Source organism: Gossypium raimondii, chromosome 6 (genome assembly GCF_025698545.1).
Source record: "Gossypium raimondii isolate GPD5lz chromosome 6, ASM2569854v1, whole genome shotgun sequence".
Taxonomy (NCBI): domain Eukaryota; kingdom Viridiplantae; phylum Streptophyta; class Magnoliopsida; order Malvales; family Malvaceae; genus Gossypium; species Gossypium raimondii.
Genome location: NC_068570.1, coordinates 25,615,606 through 25,640,360, shown reverse-complemented (window position 1 = coordinate 25,640,360; position 24,755 = coordinate 25,615,606). Strand labels below are relative to the sequence as shown.

General features: G+C 33.8%; 1 protein-coding gene and 1 non-coding gene across 2 annotated transcripts; both read left to right on the top strand.

Annotated features, from left to right (window-relative positions):
• Positions 1 to 6,116: 6,116 nt before the first annotated feature.
• LOC128042045 (small nucleolar RNA R71) lies at positions 6,117 to 6,223 on the top strand. Its single transcript, XR_008197253.1, has one exon. It is a non-coding gene; the product is annotated as a small nucleolar RNA R71 (small nucleolar RNA).
• A 7,467-nt stretch (positions 6,224 to 13,690) lies between these two features.
• On the top strand, positions 13,691 to 15,391 carry LOC105774605 (hypothetical protein). The gene is made up of 3 exons (XM_012597151.2): positions 13,691 to 13,996; positions 14,158 to 14,292; positions 14,741 to 15,391. Exons 1-3 carry the CDS (start codon positions 13,835 to 13,837, stop codon positions 14,825 to 14,827), a joined length of 384 nt encoding a protein of 127 aa, XP_012452605.1. The 5' UTR covers positions 13,691 to 13,834; the 3' UTR covers positions 14,828 to 15,391.
• Positions 15,392 to 24,755: the final 9,364 nt, after the last annotated feature.

Here is a 24,755-nt window from a genome sequence, read left to right as displayed (position 1 = left end):
GTTGATATTCGAATAAGCATGTATATATATATATAAATCGCTTGTATTGAATTTAGGTAAGAAAGATATATATGCATATGTTAGATTCGAATATATATATATATATGTAAATACATGAACAAGTCTTGAAATTAGATAAAGGTATGAGTATGTATATATATGTATATAATGCTAGAATATATATATACATATATATAAAAGTTATTGAAATTAGTTAAAGTATGAATGTTGCATAGGTATAAATTCTTGATTTTAATCAAAGGTATGTATAATATATATATATATATATATATATATATATATATGGTGTGAATATATATATAGGTATATACATGTATAAACTCTTGGATTTATTTAAAGTTATGTAACCCATGATTGTATGAGAAGTTTGAATAGATATGTATATGTGAATTGTAATTTATATGTATATGCTATATTTGAAAAAGTATGCTTACATATATGTAAATGTTCTTGTAATGAATTTTAAGTATGAGTGTTATATATATATATGCATATGTGTGAGGTTCGAATATATAGTTATGCATATATATATTTACGTCATGTATAATTTCTTGTATTGAAATTAGGTATGGAATTATATATTGATATATATATGGTCGAATGTATATGTATATATATATGTTTAAGGTTTGCATTGGATTAAAAGTATAAATTGTAAATGCTTGTATGATTCGAACAGGGATTATAAATTTTCTTGGGATAGAGTTGAGGATGTGAATTATACATAAATGTTATGAACGTGTGTTGCTATTAAGAAATATGCTTGAGTTTTATGATGTTAGTAGTTGAAATATGAAATATATTTGTTAGATTAATATGTTTTGTATTGGAATTTTTAGTGAAATTGAGTAAATAGGGCTAAATTGTGAAATTAAATTTTTGGGGGACTAAAGTGTGAAATAAATGCAATGTGTGGACTTGTGTGAGAACCATGAATATTCGGCCCTTGTGTGGTATGGGCAAATTTTGTGTAAGTTGTGTTTTATGCAATAAGGAGTAAATTGCAAAAAGTGTGAATATTAGGGGCAAAATAGTAATTTGCCAAATTATGTGTTTTTGGATTAAATTGAATGTGTTAATAAATAAATTATCTTATTTTGAATATATTTAGATCAAGAACCAAAGAAATTGGAGTTAGATCGGGGAAAAGCCAAATTAGTCGAATAATCGTCCGACTTCGATTTTCCATCGTCCGAGGTAAGTCTATTAGCAATTAAAAGTTATTAAATTAATATTTATACATGTATACTAATTGTATTATGTGTTGAGCTATAATTAAAAGTATATTGATTGAATAAATTTTGAAGTATGGATGATATTTATATATATATAGCATGTTCGAATATACAAGTAAAATCTTGTATAGATTTATGGTTGAAATAAAGGTAAGAAATGTATAAAAGTATAGTTGATATTCGAATAAGCATGTGTATATATATATATAAATCGCTTGTATTGAATTTAAGTAAGAAAGATATATATGCATATGTTAGATTCAAATATATATATGTAAATACATGAACAAGTCTTGAAATTAGATAAAGGTATGAGTATGTATATATATATATGTATATAATGCTAGAATATATATATATATATATACATATATATAAAAGTTATTGAAATCAGTTAAAGTATGAATGTTGCATAGGTATAAATTCTTGATTTTAATCAAAGGTATGTATAATATATATATATGGTGCGAATATATATATAGGTATATACATGTATAAACTCTTTGATTTATTTAAAGTTATGTAACCCATGATTGTATGAGAAGTTTGAATAGATATGTATATGTGAATTGTAATTTATATGTATATGCTATATTTGAAAAGTATGCTTACATATATGTAAATGTTCTTGTAATGAATTTTAAGTATGAGTGTTATATATATATGCATATGTGTGAGGTTCGAATATATAGTTATGCATATATATATTTACGTCTGTGTATAATTTCTTGTATTGAAATTAGGTATGGAATTATATATTGATATATATATGGTCGAATGTATATGTATATATATATGTTTAAGGTTTGCATTGGATTAAAAGTATAAATTGTAAATGCTTGTATGATTCGAACGGGGATTATAAATTTTCTTGGGATAGAGTTGAGGATGTGAATTATACATAAATGTTATGAACGTGTGTTGCTATTAAGAAATATACGAGAAATCATCCTTGTATCTGTGAAATTGAAATTTTCAGGCTAAGCGCCTAGCAGGCTAAATGCCGGTGAATTTTTCAGACTATAAATCTAGCAGGCTAAGTGCCGGTGATCGAATCAAAGTTATAAACCTAGCGTGCTACGTCTTGGTGATATGAATCAAAGCTATAAGCCAAGGTGCTAAGTGCTTGGGTGAATATGTTAAATTATGTGATTATATGAATTAGATAGATATATAAATATAACTGATTTTGGGTTATATATATATATATAATGAATAAGTATATGAATATTTATTATGAGCTTATAAATGTTTCAATCTATAAGTTTAGTGAATAGGCATATATACATTGGTTGATATGAAAATTGTTGAATATACTTGTACGAAATCGACACATGTGGATTAGAAGTATAAATGTGCATATGATTCATGTAGTTTATAAGTGGAAATATATGTTTTTGACATATGTTTTGAAAGATCATAAACAAGCATTCAATGAAATGCAAATGATAAGTATATTTGGAATATATATATATATATATAATTAATGATTATGTATGTAACTTGATTTTTAGGTATATAATGATTATACATATGATCGTTTATATGTATTTTGGTTATGCTATAAACTTACTAAGCTATAAAAGCTTACTTTGATTGTTTTTTTGTTCATTTGTTTTATAGATTTTAGAGACGCGTTACGAGCTCGGGGACCATCAGCATAGTCTATCACACTATCGACTTCTTTTGGTATTTTGTTAACAGTTTGAACTTGATCTTATGGCATGTATAGGTTTGAGTATGATTTTGGTTAGATTTGGATTGTATATATATATAGAAATGCGAAAATGGTTTAATTTCCATGTTTGTGATCAGCTTGGTTTTAAAAATGGTTGTGTTTGTTCGGTAATGCCTCGTAACCCTAATTCGGCGACGGATACGGGTTAGGGGTGTTACATTTAGTGACTAAATCGAATAAAATGAAAAATTTTAGAGGTTTTATGAAAATAAAATAAAATAGGTCCATGCATATCATATTATGTTATTGTCAAGATACGGGATAGAGTTCGAATCTCATATGAACATAAAGCGGTGGAAAATAAAATTGATATCCTATAAACTACCAAGGATCTTATACAATACATACAAATTGAAAAGAGAATAACGAAAATTACCTTGTTTCGTTAAACTTCCAGATACTAACGCTTGATTTGAATCGGATCTCCAAAGGTGCTGCCTTGTTGGAAGACGACCACCCTCTACAAGTATCCACACTCGAACAAAAGAAAAATGGTCGAATGGAATGCTAGTTCCAACTTCATTTTCTCAAAACATTTTTGGTTTATTCTCTCAAACGGCTGATAGCCAAAAACTTACGCTACTGGAGGAGTGTACGTATATCACATATATATAAGGTTGGGTAAAATTGGATTTAAGGTTGTATATATATTTAAAACTCTTTTAAATAATTTAGAATGTATTTCCTTATTTGATAAGGAATATGAGATTTTATCTAGAATTTTAAAACTCTTTTAAATAATAATTTAAATTCTATTTAATTATCTTTTATTTAAAACTCTTTTAAATAATAATTAAATTCTATTTCCTTATCGATAAGGAGTATATCAAATCCCGCTTTTATCTCGTTTATTATTATTTCCGAGTTTAATAGGAAATAGTTACAAAACTGCTGTTTGTTATCATTTTGACTACGAATTTAAATTTCCAAGAATTAAATTCGAATCAAAATAATAACTGATCATTACTTGGAATTTAAAATAATCTTATCATTTTAAACTACTTAAAGAGAGCGATAAACTTAACCATTCTTGTTCATTCTTGAAGTGCGACCTTATAGGTTCAATTAATGTTGGCAGTAGACCCAAATCATATTTGGTCCTTCAAGTCATAAGTGGCCTCTAGCAAGACATTACAACTACCTAAGTTAAATGAAAGCTCATGATTCGAGACAACCTAATAAAGTTTGAGAAAAAGACTGTTTACCTTGAATGTGTCATAATTAGGGTGTGTTACCTCAATGGCTCCGTGTGGAAATATGTTTTGTACCACAAATTGGTTTGACCCTCTTGACTTAAGCTTTGAAGGGAACATTCGTGAATCCGATTTGTCTAGCAGCACTTTGTCCCTAACTTTGAATTGGTTCATCCTCCTTACATGCACACTATGGCGTTGCTTAGTTATTTTTTTGATCGTTCTTGGGTTCTCATCAATCTTTGTTCACCATTCATCTAATTCATCGAGCTGCACCATTTGTTCTCCACTCGTCCCTTGATTTTTATCACCTTGAGATGGATACTGTTCAAACACACATTCATTAGTGAATTCTTGCAAAGAATGTCGAGTCGCATGATTACTAACATTAACAGAATAACGAGTATCATCTCGCTCACTAGGAACTCTAACAAAATCACGTGCTTGAAGAGTAACATTTTCATCACCTATACTCAGTATAAGCTCACCATTACCCACATCAATAATAGTTCTAGCAATGGTTAAAATTGGTCGACCTAATATCATGGGTACCTCAATATCCTCATCTATGTCCAATTTAAAAACAACAACAGGGAATATAAATTTATCGAGTTTAACAAGTACATCTTCAATAATACCCCTAGGATACCTAATTGATCTGTCATCTAATTGAATATTCATCCTAGTGAGTTTTGGTTCCTCGAGACCAAGTTGTTTGAGCATTTTATAAGGCATAACATTTATATTATCCCCCAAATCAGCCAAAACATTTTCAACATGTAAACTACCAATAAGACAATGAATAGTAAAACTTCCTGGATTTTTAAGCTTGTTGGGTAGTTTGTTTTGGAGAATGACCAAACAATCCTCATTGAGCTCTACAGTTGACAAGTCATTTAACTTCCTTTTATTTGTTAACAACTGTTTTAAAAATTTTGCATATTTGGGCAACTGCGAAAGAGTTTCAACAAAAGGTAAGTTAATATGTAATTTTTTTTAAAAGCTCAAGAAATTACCATATTGTTCTTTTATTCAGTCTTGTCTCAATGCTGCCGAATATGAAATTCGTGGCTTGTATTCTTTAACCACCGACTTATGCTCTTTCTTGCTTTCCTCAACCCTATCATTTTTCTCAACAGCTTCTAGATTTACCTTCTTTTTTATGCTCAACTAACCTTTTCACGCTTCGACAGTGATTGCGTGGACTTGCTCCTTTGGGTTAGTTTCAGTGTTACTAGGTAAGCTACCTTACAGTCTCTCCGAAACCAGTTTAGCAAGCTATCCAATCTGATTTTCAAGACATTGAATCGATGCTTGCTAATTTTTTAAAGTTGTCTTAGTGTTTGGAAATTGATTTTCAGACACCGAAATAAGTTTAGCTAACGTCTCCTTAAGGTTTGGTTTCTTTTCTTGCTGATAAGGTTGCTAAAAACCCGAAGGGGTTGTGACCTTTGATTTCCTTGACGACCCCAAGAAAATTTTGGATGATTCATCCATCCTAGACTATAGTTATTGCTATAGAGATTATTTTGAGGTCTAGAATTGTTACCCATAAAGTTGATTTACTCATGCTCCATGCTAGAACCGAAGAGTAAACATTCTGAATTAATTATCCCCGCTCCATTCGCATCACATTGTACTACCGAATTCACCTACTTAGAAAAATTCAAACCATCAATTTTTTACCAAAAGCTTTAACCTGATTTGCTAACATAGAAACTGCATCAATATTAGAAACTTCGGCTGCTTTGACAGGTTTTATTCTCATAACTTTTTACTGATAATTATTCAGTGACATCTCCTCAATAAACGCTTGAGCTGCCTCAGGTGGTTTTCCATTCAATGTTCCGCCAATTGCTACATCAATCATCTGTCTAGTTGAGGGATTCAAACCATTAAAAAAAAGTTTAAACTTGGAACCACAAAGGTAGTTCATGATGAGGATACCTTCTCAAAAAATCCTTAAATCTCTTCCATGTATCATAAAATGTCTTAATATCAAATTGAATAAAAGAAGAGATGTTATTCCTCAACTTAGCTGTTTTAGCCAGCAGAAAATATTTTAACAAAAACTTCTCTGTCATTTGAGCCCAAGTCATGATAGAACCCCGTGGTAATGAATTTAACCACTGTTTTGTCTTGCTCCTCAACGAGAATGGGAACAACCATAAGCGTATGACATCATCAGTAACACCATTGATCTTGAAAGTGTCGTAAATCACTAGAAAGTTAGTTAAATGAGCATTCGGATCTTCATTTTGCACACTATAAAACTAAACATATTGCTGCACCATTTGAACTATGTTCGGCTTGATCTCAATATTATTTGCATTAATAGTCGATCTGGCAATACTCAATTCAGTCCCAATCAGAGTAGGCTTAGCATAATCATACATAGTCCGAGGAGTAGGACATGCAGGAGGTAGCTGATTGTTTTAATTATCATCCATCTCCACAGTAATATTCTTTTCCTCTTGACCGTCTATTAAAATCTGTTGATCTTGCCTTGTTTCTCTAACTTCTCTCCGATTTCTACAAGTAGTTCTTTAAATCTCACTATAAAAAATTAACGGTTCCGATAGGTTTCCTCTAGTCATAAATCCAAAGAACCTGTCAGAATCAAACAAACAAAAAATTAGAATGTAAAAATTAAATTAAAACAAAAATATTAAAAACAAAAATGGCTAAATTAATAGAAATAAAATTTTCCTAATATTTTAATCCCCGACAACGGCGCCGAAAACTTGATGTCCACGAAACCAACTAAAAGTTTGACTAGGGCAAGTGCACCTATTAATTAATAATTTAGCTACAGTGAGGAAAGATATCGTTCCCACAAAGAATAAAAGTACTAGTAATTACCATCTTTTTATTATTTAACTGATAAAATCGAGTGATGGATTAAAACTAAAATTAACTAAATTAATTAACTACGAACACGACAAAGAACAAATCAAGAAAATAATTGTTTAAACAACCAAGAAGCGAAACAATACCCAAGAAATAATTCACCTAGATTTCGTCTATCATTATCAATCTAAATTATGCAATTTCTTCACTTAGTATATTGATCCGTAGAATACGCAATTTCGGAGAATACGGTGCGACTGGTTTTTAACCAGAACATAGATTTGACAGAACTTCATAAAAGAATTAGGCGTAAAATTTTCGAAACGACGCCAATGAAAGTTCTATCTATCACGTATCGATTTTGTTCTTTTGTTGATCCGGTGACATATGACTCATTCAACATAAAAGGTGCTCGTAGCTTGGAGGCAATGGTGCAGACTCATCTTACTAGTGGAACACCTTATATTGAGTTATATGTACAATTTACATCGCCAACTGATATACTTGCAACCGGTGTTTGAGATGTATAATGACCCCTGGCCGACACTCGGTTAGCGGGTTACAAAATACGGAACAGCCCATGTTTGGTAGCGGTGTCGAATGCACATCCCCCGCAAGACACTCTGTCGGTGGATGGGACATGTACGTCGGTGGCTCGATGTTTGATGCTGGAAATACGTACTAGGGAACGACATCAAGTTCTAGTGGGTGGCAATCTACATCCAATTGGGGACGTTATCGAATGCCCAGAAGAAGGGATGACGTATTCCCTACGACGTCAACCGGTGAGGGGACCTCGTATGCTGCAGATGATTGTGGGTTAGAAGATGACTCCGATGTGGATCCATCTCGAGAGCCCGGGCCGGATAGTGCAGAAGTTGGCTTATTTTCTGAACCGGAGCCTATTCCAACAGAATCTGAAGATGCTGAAAGGAGTTCAGATGATTAAGAAAATCCACGATTCAGAGTATACTCACCTCTAGCCCACATGCATAATGTCGATCTGTCCGTAGATGATGCGTTAGAGTCTCCAGATCTACCATAACGGTTGCGTGATTGTACAAGTTCGGGGGTAGATTCTGATGAATTTGAAGTTGGTAATCAGTTTACCAACAAGGATAGTTTTATTGGTGCTTTGAAACAACATAGCATCAAAAACGGCGTTAACTACCACTTCGTTAAATCCAAATCTGATAAGTTTGAGGCGAAGTGTGCGGTCCAAGACGGCACATGTTCATGGAAAATCTACTCCTCGTTAAGGAAAATGACAGGGTTGTGGGAGATTAAAAAGTACAAAGGTCCACATACATGTGCTGCGGGTATAGTATTGACGGTTTCTGAATAATACTTTATTATGCAATGTTGCATTATTTAATGTACTCGGTTTATAGGTGTTTCACAAGATCATCCCAAGATGGATTCAGCTATGTTAGTTAGCTTGATACTGCCCACGGTAAAAACAGATCCCAGGACTTCAGTGCCAGTGTTAATTGCCAATATCCGTAGCCAAATAGGGTACACGCCCTCTTACCGCAAGGCTTGGATAGCTAAGCAAAAGGCGTTGGAGAAGATGCATAGTGGGTGGGACGCCTCATATAATGAAATATGACAGTGGTGTTAGGTGCTAGAGAGATACGTCCCAGGTGCCATCATAGACCTTGAAACGGAACATGCATACTACAACGGCCTATTGCTACGTGGATGCCAAGTGTTCAAACGCCTGTTTTAGACCTTTAAGCAATGCCGAGACGTATTTCCATACTTCAAGACGTTGGTACAAATTGAAGGTACCTTCATGTTCGGAAGGTATACTCATCGGCTATTGCTTGCAGTGACACAGGATGGCGGTGAGAGAATTCTTCCAATTGCATTTGCAATAACACTGGGGGAGTCGTCTGATGACTGGGATTTCTTTCTCTCTAGGTTAAGGAGGCATGTGTGCCCCCAACCTGATATCTGTGTTATTTCAGATCGGGGTGCCGGTATACGAGCTGCATTTGATCGACAGGGAAGCTTATGGCAGCGCACACACCATAGATATTGCCTAAGACACGTTGCTTCGAACTACTACAGGCAATATCTATCTAAGAGTGAGCGACGACAAGTGACCAACATAGGTATTTAGTCTATATCTGTGTTATTTCATTTGTCAATTTGAATTAGTTTTATTGGTAGAAGTGGTATAAATTATTCGCTATGATCTTATATTGGCAGGGTATGAAATAAATAAAGATCGTTTTCACGATATGTTGGCAATTTTACGTTCAATTAAAGGAGAAGAGGTGGACTACCTTTGTAACATACGTTTCGAACAGTGGGCACAAGCATACGACGGCGGCCTACGATATGGCCATATGACGTTGAACCTGGCTGAATGCATAAATTCTGTTCTTAAAGGAACGCACCATCTACCGATAACATCGGTTGTGCGAGAGACATATTTTCGTTTGGCGGCGCTATTTCCAAAGCGAGCAACAAGTTATGCAGGCCAGATGCAGGGAGGCCATGTATGGTGCAGTAAGGTAGTTCAAGAAATTAACAAGGCCAAGGCGAGGGCAAACACCATGCACGCAGTGTGTCACGATCGAGACAATTTATGGTTTCGCGTGACAGAGTTTGACAGATCGCACCACGGTGTTGTTGGTGGGCAATATCGTGTACACTTGTAAAATAGGACTTGTGACTGTGGGATGTTTGATGCACTTCATTATCCATGCGCGCATGTTATTGCAGCTTGTCAGAATCTCCGTCTGGATCCGATGAGTTATGTGGACGAAGTGTACAAATTAGAAAACATGTACAACGTCTGGAGACACGTTTTCCCACCGGTCCCAGATGAACGTAAGTGGTCGCCCGTATCTCTTGCTCCTTTTAAGCTGTTACCGGATAGAGAATTACATCGCAAACCAAAGGGTCGACCTTGCTCGACTAGAATACGTAACTATATGGATATCTGAGAAACAGCTAGTCAAACGAAGTTGTGCGGATGGTGTAGGAATCCAGGCCATACAAGTCAATCATGCCCTAATCGCAATAGTTGAATGTAATTGTAAAAAAATTAAGTTTGTGAAATTATTAATTGATAAATTGTATTAATGGTTAGTAAAAATTTCAAATTATATAAAATTATTAATTGTTAGTACCGGTCAAAACATTTTTCCAAATCTAACATTATGTGAAAGTAAAATTATTAAGTGATAAATTGTATTAATGGTTAGTAAAATTATCAAATTAGGTTAGGGTTATTAATTGTTAGTACCAGGAAAAAACATTTTTCCAAATCTAACATTATGTGAAAGTAAAATTATTAACTTAGTTTAAGGTTTTAAAGTTAAGGGTAAGAGTTTTTAAGTTAAGGGTTTAGGGTTTTTAAGTTAAGGGTTAGGGTTTTTAAGTTAAGGGGGTTAGGGTTTTTAAGTTAAGTGCTAGGGTTTTTAAGTAACGGGTTAGGGTTTTTAATTTAATTAGGTTAGGGTTTTAGGGTGAAGGGTTAGGGTTTTTAATTAAATTAGGTTAGGTTTTTTAATTTAATTAGGTTAGGGTTTTAGGGTTAAGGGTTAGGGTTTTAATTAAATTAGGTTAGGTTTCTAATTTAATTAGGTTAGGTTTTTAATTAAATTAGGTTAGGGTTTTAATTTAATTAGGTTAAGGTTTTTAATTAAATTAAGTTAGGGTTTTAATTTAATTAGGTTAGGGTTTTTAAGTTAAGGGTATTAATGGTTAGTAGAATTCTCAAATAATATCAAAATATTCAAAATATTAAAAATTTCTATTTTATTGCATCAAATAAACTTCTATTTTATTACATCAAATAAACTTCTATTTTATTACATCAAATAATATCAAAATATTCAAAATATTTGTACAAATAAATTTAAATCGGCAATCAATGTCTATGCTCATGGATTCAAAGGCCACATGGCGGCCATCGATGGTTACGCGCTGGGTTCCTCCTTTCTCTAGCTTCCGGCGGCGGTTGTTGTTCTTCCGGCGGGGATTCAGGTTCTTCCAGTACAGCATTTGGTTGTCGGACTTGGGACGATGATCCACCTTCAAAGAATAGTGTATATGGAGGTGTTTGCATCACGAACGGCGACGGTGTTTGAAACCCATACGTTGGTAGGGATTGGTAAAAAGGAGAGCTCCCCGACGGCCCCTCTTGCGATCTCTGGTGCGCCGCTGACCTATATATCGGCGGTCCACTCGGCATAACAGGAAATGAAGCTGAATCGGGCATTTGGCTCCAACCTGCCATAGGACTCAGAAAAGGATACATATAAGGGTTAGGATACATATAAGGGCTAGGAAACGCACCTGGTATCATCTCGAAGCGGCGATTCGTGGGTATCATCATTGAGCTAACTGCGTCGGGTGACTGTGTCGGTGCTCTCGTTGGGCCTGGTGATTGCATGGCCGCTGATGATGACTCGGGTGAATGTCTGGGCCTCGTTGAGGGGCTGCTTTCGTCGTCTTGTCATCTTGGATTTAGAGGCACGCGCCTTTCCCTTTCGACACGTATTTTGCCGCCTCTCCTCCGGCGCCAAGAATACGGCTTGCCATGGATCCTAAACCATGGCATGTATTCTGGAACGCACGCTAACTCCGGAACGATGATTGGTTCCAGAGTAGGTATATATTCATACCGATCTTCCCACATTTCCATGTACTCGGACCAGTATCTCGGCCAATTCGTATTCAATTACCGAAGGTCGACTTTGTGGTGATCGTCAAACACCTCAGGGTCTACGGGAATCGGTTGTCTACATCCAAATTGCCGTAACACCCTGTCTGACTGGTGCATCTCCACGGTCGCGTAGTTGATCAAAGCGACTTTCACATGCCAAGCGTTCGGATTTTGTAAGAACTCTTCCGGAATTACTGCCCGAATTGCCGGATCATCGTATGGTGTCCATTGAAACTATATGAACATGATAGAAATATTAGTTATATACATAATACTAAATACTAAATACTAAATACCAATCGACTAGCGAATGTATGGAAATATCTATTTTATTAAATACTTACTTGTGCTTCCGACCGTTGGTCCAATAGAAGCCCTATATCTTCAAGAGAGGTAGGTAATCGAGCATGACTTGCCGGATGGTTCCACCTAATTAAATAAATTTTTAGCATACTTTTATTTTTAAAAATCTACATAAATATTGTAAAATCTAATATAAAATTTACCTCGTTATGAGTGGGAATGTATATGGGTGGTCCATTCGAGGACGTAGAAATGGAAAGCGAAACCGTGCCCACGACTGCAGTAGTGACAGGCAACCTCCAATTTTTGCTCTCTTCGGTCGCGTCGCCCTGCACATCTCCCGATATAACGTTGCCAAGACGGTAGACCCCAAACTCAATTCACCGACTGCTCTAAAATCAACGAGTTTCAGCACCATCTTAGATGTACGCAGCTCTGTGACGTGTCAGGCATCAGATAACCTCCAATTAATTAAAGAATGTATGCCCGAGCATATTGAATTCTTTCAATTTCGGTTGAATCTTCATCCGGATTAGGGAATGTGTCACGTAACCAGCCCATCTCGATCTTACCTCCCTCCATTTTCTCCGGAATAGCGCCCAAAAGCTCGTAGCACACCTCCCCCCAATCGCTAGATTAGGCAAACCCGGTGACTGGGTACCCGTCCACCGGCAATCCCAATTGCAGACTGACATCTTCTAGAGTGATAGTGCACTCTCCACATGGAAGATGGAATGTGTGCACCTCGGGTCTCTACCTCTCAATCAACGCAGTGATTAGTTTTGGGTCCACCTTGCATCCCCGGCCAACGTCGCCACATGCCAAAAACTAGCTTCCCGCATGTAGTTCTCTACCAACGGTGATGAAGGAGCATGCATATTCCGGATATTACATTCCAATACCCGATCTATAAACTTTTATAACAAATAATAAATTAATAATTATCTAAAAATGCATAAATAAAAATTCTTAAATAATATTTAAAAATTATATTTAACGCTTACCATTTTCATTTGTTCCACCGATATGTGATGCTTATCAAGACGAGTCAATGATCCGGCCATTGATGAAATCGTACAAATTTTTACGATTTATAAAAAATATAAAAAATTTTAAAATTATTTTAGAAAAGGAAATTGAGAGCAAATTGAAATTAATTGTTAGTATTTGAGAGAATTTTGGAAGGAAATTGAGAGGAAATTGAGAGGAAATATGAGAGAGGATTAGTTTGTGAAAAAATAAAAAGGGGTGGGGGTATTTATAGTTTTTTTTTACCGCTGGGGGGGCAAAGGTCAAATTTTTGACCGTTGGAATGTCAGCAACTCGCGCTGACTTGGCCGCGATTTCCTGACACGTCCCCTGGCATCGCGTTGACGTGGACGCGATTTGCTGGAGAATGGATCATTCTGGTAAATAATTAAATAATGAGCCCATTTCGATAATTTTAAAAAAAAAGCTTTTTTTGATAAAATACCCTGTGATCTGGTTAAAATGAAAATAATTGAGGAACGGATTTAATTGGTTTTTTTTTTCTTTGTTAACAGCAAGGTATCGGGTGGGATTTAAGGTAGAAAAACTAAATTAGTTTTTTGATTTTTTGTATAAGCCATTACTAATTATATATATGGTTGGCAGTAACTAGCAGAAAAAGGAGTGATGGCAAATATGTTATTTTGTGGATGTCTCTCATTTTATTAACCACACAATAATGGTTATGATAGTAGTGGCTTGGCTTGAATTGAATCTTGAAATGCAGAAATAAATAAAACAGACTTGTATGCTAATGCTTGTATAGTGTATTGAATTTATAATGGTGAATTGCATGACGAGACCGCCCTCCATTCTGAAATTCCCAGGGATGATTGTGACGCCGCCAGCTACAGCTCCGGTGGCTTCAAGGACCACCTGGACCAGGCCTTTCTTCAAACCCCTGCATTGTGCACCTCTCCACCAACTCCAGCAACAGCAAGAGGTCAGCTTCATTTGCTTATTGATTGGAATTTTCACTTCTCCTTTGCTTCCTCAAACATGTGCTACATAATACTTTCCTCTGTCCTATGATTTGTTGTTTTTTCAATTTAATTTCCACCTTGTGGCTTCTTCCACTGTTTTCCCACTCCAATTGAACTCAAGGTTGATGCTGGAGGAATCATGTGTGAACCTTGTAATGGGAAAGGATGGTTGCTTTGTGATTTTTGTAAAGGACAAAAAACCAACGTCACAGCGGACAACAAGCGGATCTACCGCCGGTGCCCATCTTGTAAAGCTGTACGTATTCCTGCTTTTCCAAATTTCTAATCCACTAAATTCCTTTTCCTACCAGTTTACGATGCATGCTTTCAGTGGTTTCTGCCAATTTTTATTTTTCACCACATACCCTGCAATCTAGATGTGCATAGGCACAGCTGATTTAACTGCTTGGTGGTATGTATGTATGTATGTATGTATGTATGTATGTATGTATGAAGATTTGGTTTAAATATCATGATTAAATGTTCATGGGAGAAAGAAAAACCACTATATGCTTGCTTAGAATGATACCGAGCAGGCTTACACATAAGGTATAAGACTAGGACATCACAACAAGTGGCTGCTCTGTTCAGAATTCAGTATATAGTGCCCCGTATTGCCTTCCACATTACATGTTATTCTGGCTTCGTCCCCTGCAAAATGATGAATCAAAAACTAAAACCCCTCATTTAAAATTGAAATGCAGATTGGTTATTTGTTATGTTCCAAATGTAAAGTCTTCAAATGTGTCACCTTCCCAAATGGTAGCGATGGTGAAGAGCTGACGTTCTGAGAACACCTTGCTGGTTTATTTGGGGGCAAAACAAATTGCTGGCTTATTCATTAAAGACTGCAGAGAAGCCCTTCGACTAGTGTACTTGTGGAGTTATTTTCAATGTTCTGGAGGAGAATGATTTCAGGTTCCTCCTTGTCCTATGTATTTTTCATAATCAATCAAGAAGGAATTCTTTGTTAGGCATCTAGTATACTATTTTGCATTTCCATGAGCTGTGGAAACTGTTAGATGGTTGACTAGTATTTCCTTGTTGATTTGATTTTCCTAGCAATCAGCTAAGTCTTTAAGGTTCTCAGAATATGGTTTTAATAAGTTACTTAAGGGACTGTCTTTGAATTGCCCGGTTGGGTGGCTGTCAAACGTCAATAGCCTAGACCATAGAGTACAGGTTTATCTTGGAACTACGCCAGAGTATTGACAATGACAGTTAAGAATATTACTGCTAGTTCTAACTGTATGTTAGTTATCAGTTTGGGACTAAAATACCTTTAGGTAATGCATGTCCTTGTTTATTGGATCTTATACTTTGGTATTTTGAATTTGATTCAATATCTTGTACAAGAGCATATGATAAAGGCTGTGTTAAGTTGTTAGCAAAGGTTGACCACCACAAGCGTCATTGTTGCAATTACATGTGGCTATGCTTCCATGAGTAGTTTCCAATCAATGAATGCATGTATGTATGTGCTGAAGTATAAAGGAGCCAAAAATCCAAGATGATTCATCATGCAGCTCTCACTGATTTGATCTGGTATGATAAGCGCTAAAACAATAGGTATAGTATTAGAATAACGTTCAAATCATTGGTATTTTACTTAAAAAGATACATTGGGAAAGATATGTGATTTTAGTTACTAATATATTCTCTTTTTAAAGATATACAAAATTATTTTATGCCTGCTTTATTTAATTCTTCTACAAGAATAACTCTTATTCAAAATAGTTGTAGTTCAAGAACAACTACATTCATAAAGAATTTGTGCCCACTTTATTTGATTTCTTCTCCAAAAAGTATTTCATAGAAATGGTTTCATTTGGTATTACTTGACCAAAATTGAAGAAGTGAAAATAACACAGGAATATGACAAAGTTATTGTGTTAGCTTCACTCTTAAAATATTTTGGAGAGTTTAACTTTGCGAATGGATGTTTCAGTAGTTATTGGTTCTCCTAACCTTTCCCATTAGTATTGAGTGCTTGTCCCATTTTTTCAGAACATAGAGAACTCTTGTCCACTATTCTTCATTAATATCTCATAGTAGGAAATCCACTCCAATATTCCTATTCAATGTCCAATTTTGTTACTCCTATAATTGGAATGTCTACAGCTTATAAAATGTCTTTTGACATTTTTTTGGTAAATTCTTATTCTTTCAAAATCTCTCAAGAGGTCTCTTAATTTGGTTTTCTCCTCGAGCCTTATACTCAACTACACTTGGGCTTATTTCACCATCTCTTCACCTTACTAATCAATATCTACAGCTGCGCATAGTGTTGCAAGATCTATTCCTGTCTCTCTCTGTAATCTCTTGATATACCTTGGTTCATTTATTTGCAATGATTCCTCCCTTTACAAAGGACCCTATGCAACACTTTAGACTACACAAATGAGTGAGCAGCTAAAAACAAAAGATTCCAAAGGAAACAAATGATTGAGTAGTTGACAACTAATGATAAAGTTATAAAAACATCTTAAAGGCACAAATCGACTGTTAAGTCGTGGGATGAAAATAAATTTATAAGAAATTAATTAAAAGTAACCATTCAAGGTTCTATTCGCTCACACTTATATTTTGATATGTAAAAGAGTTAATGATAAATGAACCTCAAAGATGCAATAAAGCCCAAATAAACCCCAATGACTGTCTATGTTTTGCAGTGATGGAAACAATCAATTAAACAAAGCATTGCATAGTAAAAATATCAAATTCTATAAAAAAATTTCTGTAATAATTCTTTATAAATCAATATTTGAATATTAGAAGATGGAGGAGAATAAAGAAAATTTTGTTTCTTAATATTTTAGTGTCATGGTATTTCGTAGTATTCATGCAAATAGATTCCTCTCTTATATTAGTTTTCATATTTTTTTCGTAGAGACATAACTATCCAATAGATACCTATATAGATAAGGGTGAGCATTCGATCGAATCGAGTGAAAAATCTTTGAGTTAATAGAGTTCACAAGTCCTATTTTATCATTCTAACTCAATTTGAAATTTTTTCGAATCGAGTCCAGTGAAATGAAGTTCGAGTCGAATCGAATCGAATCAAATCGAATCAAGTGAAATTGTTCGAGTTAAATTAAAAAATTGAACATGTCAAATAAAAATATTGTTATAGTATAACTAATTCCATGTTAGAGCACATAAATTTGAAACCATATATATTTGAAAAATTATTCAAAGAAAAAAAAACTTGAGTATGATAAATTTGAATCATTAATTAGGCGTTCAAAATTATTATTTTAGAACATTTTTAAAATTTTAACTTTTATATATATATATTTAAATTTTTTAATTTTTAATTTTTTATAAATATTCTGAATTTTAAAAATTATTTTGAATTATTTTGTAATTTTGGTTGAAAGAGACCAATTTGTTTACTTTCAAAGTTGATAGGACCAAAAGAGTATTTACACCAATTTGTTATTCGAATTATTCGAGTTATTCAAATTATGAAATTCAACTCGGCTCGAACTCGAAACTCGAATCGAGTTATTCAAATTGACTCAAATAATTCGAATAACTTGATTCGATTAACTCGAAATTTAAAAATTGTTTTCGATTTTTTTGAATCGAATCAAGTTTTGCTCACCCCTATATATAGATAGTCAACTCTATTAAAAATAAACACGATTATTCATTACAATATTACTTTGATAAACATAATTTTTTTTTGTTAATAATCAAATAACATAACTTTTAGTAACAAAAGATATAATTCATTACTATAAATAGCGACAATTCTCAGTTAATAATAAATTTACAGACCAATTTTACTTTAAATATCAAAAAAATAAAATATTGACAGGACTAGGCTGATTGAAAGAAAAATGACGGGAATTGGCTAATTTTGAAAAACGCTTCTAGCTGGAAACTTTTTTAGGTGATACGCAGAAAAGTGCTTCCGGGTGGAAGCTCTTTTTGCCATTTTTCAACAAAAGCGCTTCCAGTAGGAAGCACTATCCGCCAAGTCAGTATTCCCCCAACGATCACCTACTTTCACCAGTTATTTAATTAGTCGTTGTTGCCCCAACGGTAAAAAAATTATCCTACAACCCCCATTTCATTTTTTTTTCAATTCAATCTCAACTCTCTCTCATATTATCAATTCTCTCTCAAATTCCTTTCAAAGCTCACTTAAATTCTCTAAATTTTTTTCCTCTCTCAATTTTATTTATTTAAATTATCTTAACATTTTCCTAAAATATTTTTCTAATACAAAGTATTCATTTTTTTCGAAATTATCAATGACAAGCTCTGTAATCCATCATGATAAGAACCACATTTCCGTCAATTAATTGCAAATGGTAAGAATATTTCTTATTATATTTTAATGATGTCTAATTTTTATATTCTTTTTTATATTTAAATTTAATATTTTGTAAATTTCTTTCCTTCATTAGGCAGAAGATTGAATTTTGCAAACCAACATTCGTAATCTACCCGCACTTGGCCCTTATAGGTAAGGGGTGTAAGTTGGACCCAACACTTGTAAGTTCGTTGGTGGAAAGGTGGAGACCCGAGACTCACAGTTTTCATATTCCATTCAACGAGTGTACTATCGCTCTAGGGGACATGAATTACAGCTCGGGTTACCAATGAATGGGTCCGTAGTGACTGGGATTGTTCACGCCGATTAGAAAGCTATATACAAGGAACTTTTGGGGCTGGTTTCGGAGACAATTTTTGGAGGCCGAATAGAAATGGCTTGGTTAAGAAGAAATTTTGGTGAGCTCGATGAAGATTTGACGAAAGTCAAAAGAGAACAACATGTCCATGCTTACATCCTTATGGCAACCGGGGGTATCCTAATGCCGGATAAGTCACAAAATCTCGTCCATTTAAGGTGGTTGTTGAAACTTGTCAACTTTAGAGAAGCGCGCGAACTCAATTGGGGGTCTGCCGTGTTGGCGACATTGTACTGGGAGATGTGTTGGGCGACACAACCACGAAAAATTAAAATTGGTGGTTTCATGCTACTACTGCAGCCATTGGCGCGGTATCGACTACCATTTTTACATCCTGAAACAAACTACTGTTACACGTTCCCACTCGTAACAAGGTAAAATTCATTAAATAAACTATTAACCATGATAAAATAATTTAAAGTTTGAATTATTTTGTTAATAAATTATTCCAATAGGTGGAATCATAGGCCGAGTTATGCCAGAGTACCAAAGGAGATGCGAGATATACAAATTCTATTAAACCAACAATCTGAAGCGGAGGTTAGTATATATATAACTAATTGATTTAAGATTAAGATTTAACTTATTTGATTTAAGATTTAATAGTATATATATAACTATTTTTTATTATTTTAATATAGTTTGTATGGACGCCATACAAGGATCCAACAATTCGGGAATGCATCTCGTCGGAATTCTTGATGAATCCTAACATCTGGTACATGAATTTGTCATTGGTAGTGTATGTTATCGTGGAGATGCATGAATCGAATAGGGTGATGCGGCAATTAATTTTGAGGCAATCGATTCCAGTGTCACCTCAAGATCTTGATGATCCCCATCCTATCGACTTGCGGGGGAGGCCGGATGAGATTTGGATTAGATTTCACAGGGAATATATCAACATGTGGAACAATCGGTACAAGTTTTTACCTCCTTAAGAGGCGATTGTCGCTCTGGAGTAAGCTTGATATCTAGAGTACATGTCTTGGTTTAGGCTTGTTGGCAAGCCATACTTGCTAAGTGAAGAAAATAAGAGGGGGCAACTGTATACGAGGAGGCCACAATTACCGTTGATGCATTCGAGGTGTGACAAGATGGGTCCATTGTCTGCACCTACATAAAGTCAACACCGATGCACATACCACCCCTAGTCAGTATGTGTCGTCCTATTTTAGTACGTATTTGAACCCTGTCATTTTCAAACAAGCATTACATATTCCACCATATTTTGCTACTTCTACTTTGACGCCAAGCTTTGCTTTTGGACCTCTATCCCCACTATATTACATGGCTATGCCGTCGAAATTTTTGACGATGATGTATAGGCCGTCCATGTTTCCGCCACCGATCGAGATTCCATTCGATCGGCCACCGGTGTATGGAACATAATATAGTTATACCCTTATGCTGATGGTCACACAAACACCTATTGGGTCTTTATTCTATCAAGGTGGCTTATCTTCCCAACCACCTATTCCTAGACTCTACTCGATTGCAACCGAGGAGCACCCGATCGCAATCAACTACGGACGAAGGCAAAAAAGAGGAGAGGCTTGTACTACAACCTCTGCCGGAGGCTTAACCAAGAATGAATTCATCTCGCAACTGTTGACCACCCTGGTGCGGCACACATTCTGACATGGGTTTGGATTGATTTACTTTATTATTGTACTTATCATGTTAACATTTCAATAAAGATCAAACATGTTTATTGCATCGATGTCAAACATCCTTATTTATTAAAGTTAATAAAAGTCATTTTTCATTAAAGTTGGTTGTTGTTAACAAATTATTGATTTGTATCATATGGAAAAATCGTTAAAGTTAATAAAAATATTTTTTTTATTGAAGTACAAGTAGTTTATTACAGTGAACAATTTAATAGATCTACTAATGAGGTGTTGTACTTATATCATCCTTTCAGTGTGGACATGACAGCACTGTATGCCTCAAGTTCCTACACCACCCAAATAGCCTTGGTTGGTTTGACTTTTCTCAGATAATCATGTTGTCGCATATCTGAGTGGACGTCGGTTAACTTTTTGGTTTGCGACGTAATGATCTATTGGATAACAACTTGAATGGAGCATTCGATACAGGTAGCCATCTACGTTTATCTGGGACCGGTGGGAATACGTTTCTCCACACGATATACATGTTTGAAAGTTTGTACATTTCATCCACAAAGTTCATGGGATCCAAACGTACACTGCTACATGCTGCAATTGCATGAGCACATGGAAATCAAAGTGTGTCAAATCTCCCACAGTCATAGCTTTAGGTTTTGATGTGTACATGGCATGGTCCCCTGACAATCCCTTTATCGGGTCAGTCGAACTCCGTCACTCAAAACCATAGGTCTTCGTGTGAGTGATACACTGGATGCATACAGTTTGTTCGAGTTGCTCCCTTCCTAATTTCTTTCAGTGTGTCATCGCTCAAAACATGACCGCCTTACATCTGCCCAACATAAATCGCCGCTCGCTTTGGAAAAAGTTTAGCTAAACAGAAGTATGTCTCTTTGACAACTGAGGTTACCAAAAATGGCGTTTTCCCTTCAAAACAGAATTGATGCATTCTGCCAGGTTTGTCGTCATGTGCTTATAACATAGACCCCCATCGTAGGATTGTGTCCTGTAACCCCCTAGACCCGACCCAAACGTTATGGCCAAATCTTGAAGATTACATTGGCCATGATGATGGCCCAATAAAACATTTTAGAAATTATCTCTTGAAAATCTCTTTGCGAAAACCCAAGGTTGTGTTATTTCAGTGTTTTTTTTAGAAATTCAATCTTATGTTCAAATAAAAAATGTCAAGATTCAAAAAAAACCATCGCAGCGGAAAATATCATTTTGAAAAATCATAAGTGTAACACCCCTAACCCGTGTCCATTGTAGAATTAGGGTTACGAGGCATTACTGAACAAAATACAACTCAGAACAGACGTTCATTTGAATTCAAGAATTTTAACCATTTACATGCAATTTGTTTAACTCAAAATATACCTGAACTTAACTATCCATTCATATTCATATTCACATATTCACATATTAAAATTCAAAACACTATAATATAGTACCAACTAATACAAATGAATATATATATTTTAGCTATTTAAAAAGAACATAAGTTTAATGTGCAATTTACAAGTCAAATATTTCAATACACATAATTGGTTTAATTTCAAATTATACATGATTTATAATCTCATATAATTGAATATATACATATTCAAATTACTAATTTATTTCATAACATTTTATTAACATAGACACCTTTTCATGAACTCAATTTAACAATCACTTTATCCAAAACATACTTAACTTTTGATCGATATGCCAAAACCGAATTCATACAAAATAAATCCAAATCCTATTTCAAGTATGTGAAATTTTGACTAATACTAACTCATTATTTATAACCTAAAACATTCAATCTAAATGTCATTCTACTTTATGTATGTTCGCCAATTGACTAAATCCAAAACTAAATCAACTGCTTTAAATCAAGACATGTGCATCACATATATTTACATATAATAAGCTTAAACTATAATCAAATATGCATAATTATAAGCCCTACTTTTGACCATTTAAAACAAAGCATAAACATTGCAAACAAACTAAACCATAAGGAATTAAGCCATTTTCTCATGGCTATTATTTACATATACAGTATATTAAAATACGACATTCAAAACATTATCCAGCCTATACATGCCATAAGTTGAGTTTAAACATTTAAATACCAAAACAGAAGATAGAGTGATGAACTTTGCTGACGATCCCCGAGCTTGAAGCTTGATTTTTAAGACTATAAAACAGAGAGACGTAAACAAACAAAGTAAGCTTATATAGCTTAGTAAGTCTTTAGCATAACTAAAATATATACAAGTCATATAATTTCCTAAGTACATTTATTGAAATTGCAAATACCACATATGATTACTATTTAAACATTTGCTATCCTTAGATCATTTTATTGATAACCAAATATTTGTACCCATCGAATGTATATAACCAAATGTATGTATCTACTCATCAACTACTTATAACCGAATGCATATACACATCAAATGTATACAACCGAATGCATATATACCTATCAAATACTTATAATCGAATGCATATACACATCAAAGGTATATAACCAATGCATATATATACCTATCAAATACTTATAATTGAAAGCATATACACTTCAAAGGTATATAATCGAATGCATATAAATACTTATCAAATAAGATATAAATAACACATACTTAATTATTATAATTTTATAATTCATTTGTTGTTATTTTGACAAAGAACTTACTAAACACATATTTTAAATGATTTTCCAGCATATAGCCTGCTAGGCTTGAAGCCTGACTCAAAACACCGGTATTAAGCCTGCTAGACATTAAGTCTGAAAAATTCACTGGCATTAAGCCTGCTAGGCACAGAACCTAAATATCATAGATGTAATACCCAATTTTAGCCGGGGCTCACATATGGAAACATAATTTTCGAGGATATACAATCTTAGATATTATATGCAATCTTAGGTATGATATATGCAATCTTAGATATGATATATACAATCTTAGAAGATATGATTTTGTAATCTTAGAGATTTAATTTGTAGATACCCTTTAATCTTAGCCGTTGATGTAATTGATCTGTACCGTTGGATTTGGGAAGGCTCAGCTATAAATAGAGGCCTCTCCCTTCATTGTAGAAAAGGAGAGAATCAATAAAAAAAAGGAGAGAATCAATAAAAAAAGGAGGAGGAATAAAAAAGAGAACGATTGGCAGTTTTTTAAAGGTGGCTTACTATTTTTTTCTTTCGATTATTTTTTGTTTATTTACGATTTTAAAAAAGGGAGAAGGTGATACCGCTGCGAATTTTATTTATTTATTTAGCCCCTCCTCCATTTAATGTTTTTGTAATTAAGTTTTTTTATTTTTAAATTTACCCCTTTATTTATTTTTGATTTCAATTCGATCCTGATTGGACGACGCCGTTTAGGGAAATAGGGAAAATTTCCCTTCCGGTCCCTCCATGTAATATGCGCGTTCAATTTGGTCATTCAGTTTCCATTTATGTATAGATTTGCCTTAGAGTTTTTATTTACAGTTCAAATTAGTCTTTTTTCATTTTCTTTATTTTTTTATTAATTAGTTTTTTATTCTTTTTTATATATAATTGTTTTAAAAAATATATGTATATATATTTTCATATATGCATATTTTTTTTGCAAGATAATATAATTATTTATTTATTTATATGTAATTATTATTTTTATCTATATGTATATATTTATTTTAGTATACATATGTATGTACACATATTAATATTTTTAACTAATTTTTATACATATGAACATAATTTTTTTTAAAATGCAAATATATTTTTTATATACTTTATAATTTTTTTCCTTTATTTTCATAAATGCATCATGTATGTATAAGTTTCATAGCCCAAGATTTCAAATTATGTGTATGACTTTTAATTTCAATGCATATATACTATGTGCCTTTTATTCTTTATATTTTGTTTATTTTCTTCATTCGATTATTAATTCATGTTTTCGCTTATATGTTAAAATTCATTTTTTATTTTGATCATTCATTTGATATTTTGTATGTGATTATTTTTATTATGTATATTGATTCTATTTATTCATTTATTTATATTATTTCTACGACTGTAATATTTATTATTGCATGGTATATTTAATGTAGCATCACATCATTTTTTACTCGATTTCAAACTTTTCAAAATTGAGATAATGCTCGATTTAGGATTTTCAAGGAAATTGAGCCCTAACGTATTGGGTTCCGATTTTCTTCGTTAAATCTAACAATCGAGCATTTCTCTTAATAAAAAATAAAGAACTCATTATTAGGAATTCAACACGCTTTGTCCTAACGTATTGGATGTGACGATTGATTTCTCGAAATGAATATTTTTAAAAATAATAAAGGAAATATTCCGAGTTTGGGATTCTAAAGGAATTGTGCCC